We start from the raw sequence: 15,290 nt of genomic DNA, 5'->3' as shown, positions 1-15,290 counted from the left end.
ACATACAGGCATAGTGTACAGTACACACAGGAATCCTGTACAGTGCACATACAGTGCAAAGTGCACTGTACAGGAGTTGTACAGAGGAATACTGCACAGAACAATGCTGTGCAGTCATGTACAGGCATGCCCAGAGAGGGAGTAGCAACCTAGAGCATAACAATGCAACGCCAATAACTCGAACTTTCAGTAATGCCAGACCTTTTGCATTGCAAATGCTTGTTTAGAGGATGGCGCGAGACAGGCTTCCGCCAGATGTCTGGCTCTGCCTCAGATTGAAGTCCTCTTGATCGCTGAAGCTGAGCTCTCATGTGGCTTCTGCTTGCCACCCAGGCACAGAGAATGAATGCAAAAAAGCAGTGAGCTTTCAGGTAAAAAAGGAGCAAGGAAGGGGCATCCGTCTCTAGTGGTTGAGTTGCAGTGTGTGAAACCAGAAAACCTGGAATCGCCCCGGCTGCCTTGGTTTTAAAACTGCAGCGTCACACTCTGCACGTGCTGCGTCTTGTATATCCGGCCTGGGTGAGGTTAGGACATACAACTTAGCGCTCACTCACGAGCGCTGCACTGTTTGCTTTGCCGTGAAAGAAAGAGAGCCCCCGGCGGGGGCGGCCCCGCTTCAATAAACACTCTCTCTGTGTAGGGGTGCAGGCGGCACGGGGAGGGCCGAGATCTGCCTGGTCATGGTGAGAAGTGACGTTCGAGTCTGCGCAGTATGCCTTTTACGGGAGGGCTGACTTTAGGAAGGTTTCTATAAAGCTGCAGAAACTCCCAGGCCTGGATGCAGCTGCTCCCCTTCCTCTGTAATCGTCCAGATTTCCAACAAGCACGAACTTTGCAGAACAAGTACAATGGCGGCCAAGAAGGTGATCACCGTGTTTGGGGCGACAGGTAAGACGAACCGGCACAAGGGAAAAGTGGACTTGAGCTGCTAAAAACTTCAGAGATGCATTGAAACGCACAGGATAAAAGGAGGGAGGGAGGGGGGGGGGAGAAACACTGGCGTCTCTACTCCCTAGAGGTGCCCCCCCCTCTAGGCAGTAGCGACCCCTCCTCAGCTGTTGAATGTGCAACGAGCAACACAGAAACAAGCATTGACAAAGCCAATAGGTCCCGCCTTCAAAAGGGAAGTGCCGACTTCATTGGCTATGCCATTGTGTTTTTTCATTGGCACTCCTTGCATATTTATATAAATATATTTTCAAAATGTACTTATCTAAAATGAATGGCCTTTAAAAAAAAAACTCAGAACTGCTGACAGTTAGTTATATAAGCAAATGGTACATACAAATGGTGTTCTGCACTTAAAGTAACCTACAAACTGGTTGTTATAATCATTACTGGGCACTGTCATTGTACTGCACATACGGCAAAAAAAAGTCAATATCGAGTTTTGAACTTCAGAATTCCTACGGCATATACAGGGGTCACTCAATGACATCTTGTTGATTGAAGTGTTTACAAATTTAGGGCTTAAGGTTGTGAGCCAGTGGCGCGCGCACACACACTCACTCACTTACTCACACACACTCTCACTCTCTCTTTCTCGTTGCTAAACGCAAACGATATTTGATTTGGTTCAATTCTAAATGTATTTTAGTGAAATCGACCCAACACACAGACACTAACATCCTCCTTGTGTGGAATTTGGGACCACATTTGACATTTAATTTCGATACTTTGCGTGAAAAGAAAAGCACTATGACTGCAACGAACGATGACGGGGCAAGCTACAATTAAAAGATGGGGAAGGGTGGGTGTATGTGGAAGCAAGGACTGGGTGGAGGGGTGGTGGGTTGGGGAAAACAAGAAACACGAGCAACAAGTTAGAAAAGCATGAACAAACACCAACAGGAAACAAAGAAAAAACAAGCATTTGCAATGCAATAGCTCTCGCATTAGGAAAGTGTGAGCTATGGGTATTGTAAATGGCAAACTATTTTATGTGTTTTGGTATTGAAAATAGCGAAATTAACAGCTTTGTCATTTACAATGCCTATAGTTTTAACTTTCGTAAACGTGACACCTATAGCATTTGTAATGCAATATGTGTTGTATATACGTGACTTAGATGTATTGATATTACAAATAACAATGGCTTTACATTTTTTTAAAATAATTAATACTTACATAAAAGTTATTGTAATTTATGGCAATAGCTTAAACTTTTGTAAATAACTTTTGTGAAGATTATGTTCAGTGTATTTTATTGTGACGAAAATCCAAGAACAGAAGTGAAATATTAACATCTTTTTGTGACATTTGTAATAAAGCTTGAAACATTGAGAGAACATATTTGAACCATTTGTTGTTGAATGGTTGAACAGAGTGATGCTGTGGCGTTCAGTGGTGCTGAGTGATGCTGTTCTGTTCAGTGGTGCTGAGTGATGCTGTGGTGTTGAGTGATGGTGTGGCGTTGAGCGATGCTGAGTGGTGCTGTGGCGTTAAGTGGTGCTGTGGCAATGTAAAATGTAGCAAGGCGAGAGCTGGAGGGGCCTTGTGAGGAACCAGAAACATTTGAAGCGAACAAGGATGGCAGAGAGCTGATGAAAGAGACGCTTGTGGGTGCCTGACGCTTGTGGATGTCTGATTTCTGACGTTTGTGGATGTCTAATGCTTGTGCATGCCTGACGCTTGTGCATGCCTGATGGTTGACGCTTGTGCATGCCTGATGGTTGACGCTTGTGCATGCCTGATGGTTGACGCTTGTGCATGCCTGATGGTTGACGCTTGTGCATGCCTGATGGTTGATGCTTGTGCATGCCTGATGGTTGATGCACGTGGATGTCTGATGGTTGACGCTTGTGGATTTCTGATGTTTGTGGATGTCTGATTTCTGACGTTTGTGGATGTCTGATTTCTGACGTTTGTGGATGTCTAATGCGTGTGGATGTCTAATGCGTGTGGATGTCTGACGCGTGTGGATGTCTGACGCGTGTGAATGCCTGACGCTAATGGTGTGTGTGTCTGCACCTATAAAGCGTGCACTGATGGCTGTTTGTGTCTGCCTGGTGGAAGCGTGCACTTACGGCTAGTAATGTGTGTGCATGGTGGAAGCGGGCACTGACGACTGGTGATGATGGCAGGTGGTGTGTGTGCCTGGTGAAAGAGTGCACTGACAACTGGTGGTGTGTATGCCTAGTGAAAACTTGCACTGATGGCTGGAGTGTGCCTGTTAAAACGTGTACTGACAGTTGGTGGTGTGCGTGTGCCTAGTGAAAGCGTGCACTAACGGCTGGTGGTGTGTGCCTGGTGAAAGTGTGCACTGACAGCTGGTAATGTGTATGCCTGGTGGAAGCGTGCACTGACGGCTGGTGGTGTGTGTGCTTGGTGGAAGCATGCAATTATAGCTGGTGGTGGCGTGTATGTTTGGTGAATATGTGCTCTGACGGCTGGCCGTTAAAACGTGCAATGACAGCTGGTGTTGTGTGTCTGTCTGGTGAAAGCGTGCACTAACGAATAGTGATGTGTGCCTGATGGAAGCGTGCACTAACGACTAGTGGCGTGTGTGCATGATGCAAGTATGCACTGACTGGTGATGATAGGTGGTGGTGTGTGTGTCTATAGGAAGCGTGCACTAATGGCTAGTGGTGGGTGTGCCTGGTGGAAGCGTGCACTGATGGCTGGTGATGTGTGTGCGCCTGGTGAAAGCGTGCACTGGAGTCTGGTGGTGTGTGTGCCTGGTGGAAGCGTGTACTGACGGCTGGTGGTGTGTCTGCCTGGTGGAAGCGTGTACTGACGGCTGGTGGTGTATGCCTGGCGAAAGTGTTCACTGACGGCTGGTAATGTGCGTGCCAAAGAAAGTGTGAAACAAAAATAACGAGTGTAAAATAAAAGTGTAGAGTGTGAGGCAAAGAGACCAAAGATGTGAGAGCAATTTTAATCTCCATTCAAGATACATAATGGAAAGTTATATACCTTTTGCGCTAATGTGACAGAAAAAAAAGAGAGAAGGAAGAGAAACAATCATCTAGTGTACTGTGTAAACTTAAAATAAGATACAAATGTGGTTTAAGCAAAATAATACAAAACCTCCTTGACGTTGCCTGTGACTAACAAAGTTTTTTGGGGGGGAAAAAAACTTACATTGGCTAAAAGCCCTAACATATTGCTAACTGGGGGAAACACTTAGATGTGCCCATCATAGTGCCGTTCCAATTTTACCACAAACACATTACTGTTTAAGATACTAAATATTTCTAAAAAAAGAGAACCTTTTGTATGTTAGGAGTTACGTGTAAAAAAAATAACTCGGCTATCAGAGGAAACAACACTGGATGTCCCCGCGTGGCTTGAGCTCTGCTGGCGCCTCAGGCATGTTTACTGCTTTCATGTGCAAATGCAAATCCATTCATCAAGCAGGATGGCAGGATGGCGCTGTCTGGCTTCAGGCCCATTGGCGACTCTTGTCTGTTAAATGCGTAGTATTCAAGAATGTAGCATTGTAAAAAAAAAAACGTAGGCAATAAAAAGATGGCTATCTACTTGGAATAATAAAGGAGTACGACAAGTGGTGTTGCGGAAATGCGTGGAGATGGTGTGAAGTGCGTGGAGATGTGTGGTGATGTCCAGCCGTATACAAATGGGCTGCGAATGCTTTGTTGTGAGGATAAAAGGGATGTATAGGAGTGGGATGCATGAGTTATTAGAAGGTATATGTGAGTAATGTTGAACGGCATGCTATAGTAAAGTAAACATACGCTTGTGTGTTCGCACCTTGAAAAACGTACCTGAAAACAAAGTATCTCTGCAACGTCCACCGGCACCTAAACAGTGCAAACATATGCTCATGTGTGCGCATCTGTAAAAAACCTACGAGAAAACGAAGCGCTGTAAAAAGTTGAGCAGTGAAAAAACATATGCTTGTGTATGCGCTTTTAAAAGGGCAAACCTACCGGATAAGAAATGTTTGTGGATAGCTTTGTACTGTCGGGTGAATATATCGCCGCACACAACATACAACCCTTTAAACCTACAACCCCAATCGTATACCGCTGCAGCTGCGCACTGAAAAGCGCCGTAAAAGCGAAGCACTGTGCAGCGGCACCTAAATAATTTCAAAAACATATGCTTGTGTCTGCGTCTCAAAAAGGTAAAGCTACTGCAGAACAAAGCGCAGTGAAAAGCGCAGCAGTGTCGGATGCGATGCAAACGCTGTACAAATTGGGCCACTGTTTATTACAAAGATTACACATAGAAATGTAAAAAATGATTATCGTCGGTTATTTGTAGCTGGTGCAGTGTACTGCTGTTGCGCTGGCAACACTAGATAGAAATTTGAATTCTGTAAATGCAGTATCGGAGGACAATGTTCCTTAAAAAATGTAAGTGACCGCTGGTTCAACAGTTATAACATTAAAGAGCCGGTACGCACCGTAACTTAATTAAACACTGTTCAATCAATCCATCATATAATTTGTAAAGCGCACTACTCACCCGTGAGGGTCTCAAGGCGCTGGGGTGGGGAATGCTGCTACTGCTCGTAAAGCCAGGTCGTGAGAAGTTTTCTGAAGGTCAGCAGGTCTTGGGTCTGCCGTAGGTGGATGGGGAGGGTGTTCCAGGTCTTGGCGGCGAGGTGGGAGAACGATCTGCCGCCTGAGGTCGCTCTTCGGAAGCGGGGGGCTGTAGTGAGGGTGAGGTCGGCGGAGCGGAGCTGGCGGGTGGGGGTGTAGAAGCTGAGTCGTCTGTTGAGGTCGTTGGTCCGGTGTTGTGGAGTGCCTTGTGTGCGTGGGTGAGGAGCTTGAAGGTTATCCTCTTGTTGACCGGGAGCCAGTGTAGGTCTCTCAGGTGCGGTGTGATGTGGCTGCAGTGAGGGATGTCGAGGATCAGGCGTGCAGAGGCATTCTGGATGCATTGGAGCCGTCTCAGGAGTTTGGCCGTGGCTCCTGTGTAGAGGGCGTTTCCATAGTCCAACCTGCTGCTGACAAGGGCCTGGGTGACTGTTCTTCTCGTTTCAGTGGGGATCCACTTGTAGATCCTACGGAGCATGCGGAGGGTGTTGAAGCAGGAGGAGGAGACGGCGTTGACCTGCTTAGTCATGGAGAGGGTGGTGTCGAGGATGACCCCTAGGTTGCGTGCGTGGTCGGTGGGTGTTGGAGCGGTTCCCAGTGCGGTCGGCCACCAGGAGTCGTCCCAGGCCGAAGGGTTGGATCCGAGGATGAGGACCTCCGTCTTGTCCGAGTCCAGCTTCAGTCGGCTGTTCCTCATCCATTCAGCAACGGCCTTCATTCCTTCGTGAAGGTTGGTTTTGGCGGTGTGGGGGTCCTTGGTTAGGGAGAGTATCAGCTGGGTGTCATCGGCGTAGGAGAGGCTGTTGAGGTTGTGGCGACTTGGGTGAGTGGTGCCATGTAGATGTTAAACGGAGTTGGGCTGAGGGATGAGCATTGGGGTACGCCGCAGATGATCTCTGTGGCTACGGAGAGGAAGGGGGGGGGGGGGAGGCGGACGCTCTGTGTTCTGCCAGAGAGGAAGGAGGTGGTCTAGTTCAGGGCCTTCTCTTGGATCCCAGCATTGTGGAGGCGTGTTCGTAGTGTGTTGTGACAGACCGTGTCGAATGCGTCTGACAGGTCCAGGAGTATGAGGGCCGCCATTTCTCCGTTGTCCAGCAGGGACTTAATGTCATCGGGGCGGCAATGAGGGCCGTCTCGGTGCTGTGGTTGCTGCGGAACCCGGACTGGGAAGGGTCCAGGATGTTGTTCTCCTCGAGGTAGCGGGTCAGCTGTTCGTTGACGGTCTTCTCGACGACCTTTGCCTGGAACGGGAGCAGGGAGATGGACCGGAAGTGCTTGAGGTCCTTGGGGTCTGCCTTGGGTTTCTTGAGTAAGGCGTTGATCTCGGCGTGCTTCCAGCTCTCCGGGAAGGTTGCTGTCTCGAAGGAGGTGTTGATAACTTTCCGGAGATGAGGTGCGATGGATGTGCTGGCTTTGTTGAAGATGTGGTGTGGGCATGGATCTGACGGAGATCCGGAGTGGATGGTGTTCATCATCTTGATGGTGTCATCGTTGTTGATGTTGGTCCAGTAGAGCAGGCGGTTGGTGTGGATGGTGGTCGTGGTGCTATCTCAGGCTCGACCTTAAAAATGAGGGGAAAACAGGAAGGATTAACCACTAGCAAGCAAGCATATCTGAATGACAAACGAAGGGACGAATAAAAAGCTAATGGGCAGGCTTTACTCCCACTGAGTGTATACATCAAATGCTCTACTCCGGGTTCCCAAGGGCAGGGCCCCGGGGCTAGATTGTATCCCCGCTGACCTCTTCCTCCAATATATAGGATTGTGGGCTGTATACATCCAGCTCCTAGCTAATGCCATTGCTAAGGGAGCCCTGGGCAGGAGCAGTAATCTTTCCTATTTTTAAAAAAGGGGATTCCGGCCAACTATAGGCCCATCAGCCTAATAGACTGCATTCGAAAAGTTATTGCAAGGGTGGTGCTTGGCAGAATTCCGGCATGGTTGGAGGAGTATGCTATCCTCTCTAACCTTCAGGCAGGGTTCCGGCAATGCACTAGCACTGTGGACCAGGTTATGAGGTTTATTCTTATCTAGTGGCGCACTGTGACCTTAGGGAGGGTTACAATTTTTGCAGCATTCGTGGACCTCAAGTCAGCTTTCGACTTGGTCCCGTGCAACAAGTTGTGGTGTACACTTAAAAGACTAGGTATGCCGTTAGATCTGCTGGCTTTTGTGGTAAAATTATACACTGATAATTTCGCCCAGGTTAGATGGGATGCAAGGGGCAATACTACACAAAAATTTCACGGTTGAAAGGGGGGTGAGACAAGGGTGTGTCCTTGCTCCCACTCTCTTCTCAATCTACATTAATGGGGTTGTACAATACTTCAAGGATTTCCCTACCGATGCCCCAACTCTAGCAAGGACTAGGATCCCGCTACTGATGTTCACGGACGACACCCTTATTCTTTCCAAAACCAGGCGGGGCCTTCAGTGTCCCCTGTCCAGATTTGAGGAGTTTTGTCGGGACCATGATCTTGTTGACAAGACCAAGTACATGGTCCTGACCAATTCCCCAAAGGCTATTGGTGTCGTCCGAGTGAACGAGGGAATTCTGGAACAAACTGAGACTTTAACTTATCTGGGCATTTTAATTGACAGAAGGGTAAGCTGGAAGCCGCCGATAGCTTGCCTAGCTGTTAGGCATGCCCAACTCACGGGTGCCTTGATGAAGGAGCATAGCCAGTCTCATACAAAACCTATAGCACCGGTGCTCCAGCTCTACAACTCTAAAATTAGTGCCTCGCTACTCTATGGGGCTGAGCTGTGGGGCTATGCGAATTTGGACTGTCTAGCCACGGCTCAGAACAAATTCCTACGATCAATAATTGGTCTCCCCCAATCTACCCCTTTAGTACCCCTGTTCCTGGATTTAGGGTGTCATTCGATCAGGGATGTGGCACAATACAGGTTGGTTGCCTATTGGAGAAGGCTTTGGGTGGCGCCAGAACTCACACATTATGCCCTGGCTTTGGTGGAAGTCAGGGATTTGGATGTAAGCAGGAAGCTGATGTCGTTCAGGTGTGTTAAAAATACACTATCAGACATGGGGTTGAGCCACTTGTGGACCTCCCTGGCTGATAGTGTATTTCCATCCAAACTGGAGTTTAAAGCTGCCTATTGGACCATGGTTAACATGAAGCGTATTGTGGTATCCCCCAGCTCTTCTTTGTCCGGTGCTTTCCTGGACTTTAAGCAGGAGCCGAAGTATGAGGGGTACTGGGATATAATTTTATCAACCCGTGATAGGAAGCTATTCCATCAGTTTAGGGTCGGAACACTCCCCACTAACACTTTTACATCTAAGTGGGGTAACCCATAATCCAGCAACTGCCCATTTTGTCTGGACATGACAGAAACATTAGGTCACATCTTTTTTTGTCTGTCCCGCTTATAGCAAACCCAGATCTAGATGGTTGAAACCCACCTGTGCCAACTTGGGTACTAGGTCCAGCCTAGAGGCTCTCAGAATCCTCAAAACATCAGTGGCTCGACCGGTCCTGGTTGCAGTAGCTAAGTACCTGGGTTGGGTATGGGTGCTTAGCTGGAAAGAGAAGAGAAGAGGCAGAGGCATCGGTCCACCCCCTGATAGGCCCCTTGTATTGTGTAACATCTATTACGTATTTCCCCCCATATAGACATGACCCCTTCACTGTAATTACAGCGCCCCAATTTTACGCCACTTGTCATGGCTCTGTTTTAATGTTTTAATTTATTTATATATATTTATTAATAATTTTATAATGGATATATACGGTGCTCAAATGGATATATTGTATTATTTCTGTTCTGTCTCTTGTCGTTACTATGAGGAGCTTCACTATTTTTATTTCTTGTATATGATGTTTTAACTTTTGTGATTTTATGCAAATCGAAATAAAGTTATAAAATTAAATGTATACATCATATCTCCAAGAGACCGCACATGCGCTGCATAGGCTCGACCTAAAAAGAGACTCTGTACCTTGCCTCCAACATTAATTTGCTCAACTATCTTTCACTACAAGGCTGGGATACTCTGTAGAGGTTGTGCAGGTCCTCAAACTTGTCAGTTTGTCCTTACTTAACTTCTTTCCCAGTTCATTCATACCAGCAAAGATCAAATATTTACTCTTGCTCAAGAAACCGTCCATTGTGCAGAAAACACCAGCTCTCTTTACATCCCTAAAAGTCACCAGCAATGGGCATTCCAGAATGTTCCTTTGTTAGATGAAGTGAGCTGGGTTTTGAGTTCTCTAGTGATACCATTCACCAGATGGTTCCTTTAAAGGTAATAGTAAATATATTTCAAGTTAGTAATGGACAGGAAACATCACCAGAATTGGCGGAATGTAGAGGAAGGAGTTACTCCAATGTGAAAAATATTTTCTCCTTCCGGAAATAAGGTAAAACTTAGCAAGTGCATTGCACTTGGATGGAGTTTTTTTTTTTTTTTACATGACAAAATATACACCTGGAAAACAGGTACTCCTGGAAAACATTTCAGAATTTCCAAGTAGTTTGAAACATACTCAAAAGATAACAAAACCTGCAGGGCAAATTCCAGCTGGTTTGAGAATCTGGTCCGATGACTGACTTTTTTCAGGACTAAGGGCTTGATTACAACTGGGCCAAACAAATCCATCCCCTGTGCAAACTTGTGTGTGTGTGTATAGGGCAAAAATATTAGTTGTGCAACTTTAGTGCAGTTGGTAATCGTGTGCGATAAACTTCGCATCTCCTGTTAAATATCGCCAGGTAAAACCTGCCGAAATGTAACGAGTGTAGAAGTCCTGGTAATTCCTGGTACATACATATTTGGTGCAGTAAACACCCCAAAATGGTGCAAAACCTGAACAGGTGCTATTTAACACACCCAGTAAAATCGGAACCCTGGAGGGGGACGGGTTTGATCATGTGTCATGAATACACAGCACCCCTCCAGGGCCCTCCTAATCAGGTCTTGAGGGGAATACTGGTCTCAAGTAGGCATTCCTGTATTTGCAGGTGAGAGCCTGGGCATGGCGTAGTTAGGTCAGGGGTGTCATGACTCACTGGGAAGGTCCTCGCGTTTGCCACTTCTTGTTCCAGATGGGTACCCCAAAAACAATGCATCTGGGAGTACTGGTGGCAGGGCTGGACCATGGGAAGGCAGGTCAGGTATTTAAGACCAGGAGACCTTGACCTTGTTTTAGTCTTTCCTGTACTCCCATCAGGTCCCATCCATGACTCTCTTGTGTCCACTACAACCTTGGAATGTGTGTCCTCCAGGGATGGGTTGTCTAGATCATGTTGTGCGGATGCCACAGAGCTCTAGCCTCTGACTCCTATGGGTAAGACCCTGCAGTATTAGTGGGAGGATTGGCTTGGGCCTTGGTTCAGTCAGGCGATTGCCAAGGATCATTCCTCAAAGAGCGACCGGCAGGTGGTTTCGCCTGTGCAGAAGTAATGGAACTGAAGCGCCCAGATTAATCCACAATGCTCTGGTAGGTGCATCAATTTACTCCCCCGGTGATGCACAAGTCGTGCTTGGAGCTCAAGCGTTTTCAAACAGAGGGGTGAGAGTGGAGAGGCTTGGCGGCATGCAATGGAGCACAAGACACCCAGAAAACAAGCATTGTCAAATACAATCAGGTTAGCATCGACTGCGCGTCTTTCGGTTTAGTCAACGTTTGTTTTTCCATAGTTATTAATAAAATGTCTTTGTTATGGGAGCTGCTGGGCCCTCGGAAAAAGAAACAAAATTTGGAAAAAAGTAAACTTATTTTGTCTCTAAAAACACATATTGCCATTGTAGTCCCTGGATTTGAAGGAAATTTATTTGTGTCTGGATGTTCTCCTTGTGACAGAGCAGACCACTGTCGCTCGCAATGATGTTAGCCAATGGCTGAAGTGGGCTGCCCCACTGCACCATGCTATGTGTGGTAGTGGATGGAAGAGAAATGTGAATGACAAAACAACAGACCAATGCATGATCAGGGCTGGATGAAAGCCCCTTTGAGTAAGTATATTAAATGTGGAATTTTACTAAAATCAAAATGTTTGGGTAACGCAAGACTTACATTTTTTTTTTTAAACATCCTTGCAAGCTGCTCCTGAAGACGCTGCCTTGTGCTAGAAAACTGTGCAGAGAGTAGATAAAAGAGAGGTGAACCAGCCCTCTTTTGCATAGAAGGCTTTTAATGTCCCTAAGTAGGCAGAAAAAAATCTTGGCTAACAGATTCTTTAGGACATATGGGTAAACAAAGATGTAACTTCCTCATCTCTTTAAAACTTGGCCAAAAGATGAGGAATGCTTCTTACATCACCGAACCTGTGAGCGTTGATACCAGAATAAGAGTTGGTGCTGCTACATTGGAACCTGTTTTTATTCCTTCAATGATATCCAGTGCATCATGATCATATGTGTACTTTCTCTAATCTGCTATTTGTACAGCACACATCCTATTTTGGTACTCAATACTGTTGTTTTCAGATTAACATTTTTTTTCAACGGCCAAAAAATGAAGTTTTACAATAACTTGCAACACATCACGATGTTGGCACCACTTGCATAGCCAATGGAAAATGTTTCTCAAGATTAGAACCTGTTACCTGCGCGCATATGTGTGCGTATGTATATGTGTATATAGTCACTTAAAAAAAAACAACGGTTAAAGGGACGTTATAGTTGGGAAATAGAATTTAAAAAACCTTTGAAATTCACTGAAAAAACCAAGCCCTGTATGGGGGGGTCCCACCTTGGGGCCCACCGAGGCCCTGGTCAGAATTTCTGAACCCAGAAGCCTCTCTGCGCCCAATGGACCCCTATCCTGGGCCCTTGGCAGTGTGCCATGCCACCCCCCCCCCCCAATAAAGTCTGCATTTGATCTGTAGTAAAAGAGGCACACATTCTGCACTTCCTTTTGCCACAGGGTATGCACAGATGAGGTTGGCAATAAGCCAGGCACCATGCCCATCCCACTAGGTGGCCTACCCCTAATGCATACAGACTTTGGAATTCAGCATCGGGAGTTGCTCAGCCAAGGCCCCTGGCTCATGGACTTTATCATCGCACAGAAAGGGCTTGTAGTCCAACCTTATATGTAAATCAACCAATCTGCCAACCCCTGTGGAGCACAGATTTTGGTTTTGTACAGTCAAGCTCTGCGTCTAACCTCCTGTGTAGCCAATCTCTGCAGTGGACTGCCTTCTAGCAGCAGTGTTTGACCGCAGGGCCCTTGCAGCAGTGGTTGGCCAGAGGCCCTGTCCTGTGGCCAGGCCCTCCTCTCAACCCAACATGCAGCCAACTTTGCAAGAGGGACCGAAACCTATGTGCAGCAGGGGTTTGCAGGGGAAATGACAAAAACATGTATTCAAAAATATTGTGACATGAATGTTTCAAAACTGCTGTCACTACAAACATATCTAAAAACAGCATTTCAAAGATAAAAATGGGGCTTACTAGAGGTAACAAGAGGGCTAATTGGCCCTCCGGGACCCTCAAGAGGCAAGGGGACTTCACTCCCCAACCAAGAGCGCGCCAAGAATCGTGTTTGCAGAGTGGTGGAGAAAAGGGGCGTGGCCTGCGTCCACCTCTCAGCAATCCCACTTTGTGGGCCTAACTGGAGGTAACCGGTAAGCTAGTTGGCCCCTAATGAGCCCCAGCAGCGAAGGAGACTTCATCCCCCAACCAAGAGCGTGCCAGGAAGCGCGTTTGCAGAGCGGTGGAGAAAGGGGGCGTGGCCTGCTATCAGAACTCAGCAATCCTGCTGTGTGGGACTCAGTGGAAGTAATAGGAGAGGCAGTTGGCCCACAAGGATGTCCTTGGGGCCAACTACCCCTCTTGCTACCTCCAATAAGACACACATAGTGGGATTGCTAAGAGGTCTTTGGAGGCCACGCTCCCTTTTTTCCACCATTCTGCAAACGCGCCTCCTGGCTCACTACTGGTTGGGGGATTAAGTACAATTTACTTCTGAGGGACCTGGGAAGCCAAGAAGCCCTCCTGGCCCATCCTGTAAGTCCTACGCAGCGGAATTTCTCCGAGCTGGTTCGAGGCCTAGCTCCTTTTCTCCGCCTCTGCAAACGTGACTGCTAGTTGAAAATTCTTGGAAATTCACTAAAACAAAGGTTACCAGAACATTATAGTTGGCAATTAGCATTTTTTTTTAAAACCTTAGAAATTCACTGAAAAAAACAAAGGTTACATGGACGTTATAGTTGGGGTTAGATTTTACTCATACACAACCAAAGAAATTCAGGGGCTTATTTACCAGCTCCATGCGCCACTTTTGTGTAATTTTTAACATGGGAAAAGTGCCATACGGGTGGCACAAGGGGTTTGTAAATAAGCCCCTCAGCCGTTCTAGTTAGCGGAGTTAACTATAACTCCCTCCCCCGCAATGCACTGCTTATGACCTCACATATTACATCACTCATGACCTGGTCACTGACATCACTAACCTCTCAAATGACATCAGTGATTATCACCCACAGCATATCTGACGCACCCACTCACACCCCTATAGAATCTTTTATACACTCCCTGCCATTGCCACTCCCACACAACCATTCACAAACTCATTCACAGAGCGATACCGCTACAGATAGTTCCTGTGCATGCCACTCACCTTTCCTCCATTTCGATTGGCTTTAGTATTTTTTCTTGTTTTTACAAATGCTTGTTCCTCATCTGCTTCTCTTTTCAGTTTCCCGCCGCTGAAATACTGTTGACATCCGCTTTGGTGGAGCCATATTTTCATAAAGGTTTGCCTTTTTCTCTTGCAGCGTATTTATATAGCAAGTTATCACCCTGTGAGAGTAAGGGCTAGTGGTACGACCCGCAAAATAGCGCCTCGCAAAATGCGAGTCTTTTGCGACTCATAATTTGCAAGGCGCTGTTTTGCTTGTACAACAGTGTGTTTAACACTATTTGTGATTCTCAATAGGGTCGGAAATTACGAGGCTCATGAATATTGATGGGCCTCTCGCAATTTGCGAGCCCATATTTTTGGAGCCAGTCGCAAAGGGAAAGGGGTCCCCTAGGGACCTCTTCACATTTGCGACTTCAGTACCCTCCTCTTGAAGAGGGCAGTAATTTGCAAGAGTTTTGCGACTGCAATTGCAGTCGCAAAACATGCATACATGGCTCTGCGGTCGCTATTAAGAAAGGACACCCCTTCCTAATAGCGAGTTGCAAAACACTATTGTACGAGGCGCAAATTATTAGCGAGTCACAAAATAGTGTAAGGACATGGCCCAGACTAAAATTGCATGCACACACGGGTCGCAAACGACTCCTTAATCTACACACATCCACGCGCTCACCCATACTGCCCCTCATAGACCCATTCACTCACTAATACAGCCACTGACATATCCACTCCTACAGCCATACAAGCACTCACACACTGAGTGAGTCACCCGTTGAACTACTCTCACAACTAGACACCCCCTCTCACAACTAGACAGCCACTTACTCACTCAGTTACACACCCACCCACATACTCATACAAAATAGTAACACATACTCTGCTATACAGTCACTGCTAGAAGCATGCACTCATTCATATAGCCACTTTCACATTCACTCACTCACGCATAGTCATTCATATACCCTGTCACTCACGTATACTGCCTTTCACATACTCAGTTACTCACCCATACTGACACATGCACTCAATCACCGACACAGCCATACAGACACTCACTCACCCATACAGGCAGAAGGGGTGTTGAATGTAGTAAAATATCTTCTTGTCCACGGGGCAGGTTAAGTCTTAAATCTACTGTAACAAAATTCACTTGTCCCTTGGTGCCA

At 46.7% G+C, this 15,290-nt stretch overlaps 1 protein-coding gene across 1 annotated transcript in view; it reads left to right on the top strand.

Moving 5' to 3' along the window:
• Window positions 1-257: 257 nt before the first annotated feature.
• LOC144828455 (nmrA-like family domain-containing protein 1) overlaps window positions 258-15,290 on the top strand; it is a 77,727-nt gene continuing 62,694 nt past the window's right edge. Inside the window, exon 1 of the mRNA XM_078686632.1 lies at window positions 258-888. Within this exon, the coding sequence (XP_078542758.1) occupies window positions 849-888 (40 nt within the window). The 5' untranslated portion in view covers window positions 258-848. The remainder of the gene's footprint in view (window positions 889-15,290) is intronic.

This window comes from Lissotriton helveticus, chromosome 4_1, assembly GCF_964261635.1.
Source record: "Lissotriton helveticus chromosome 4_1, aLisHel1.1, whole genome shotgun sequence".
In the NCBI taxonomy this organism is placed as follows: domain Eukaryota; kingdom Metazoa; phylum Chordata; class Amphibia; order Caudata; family Salamandridae; genus Lissotriton; species Lissotriton helveticus.
The sequence above is the reverse complement of the archived record's forward strand: the minus strand, read 5'-3'. Positions and strand labels throughout refer to the sequence as shown.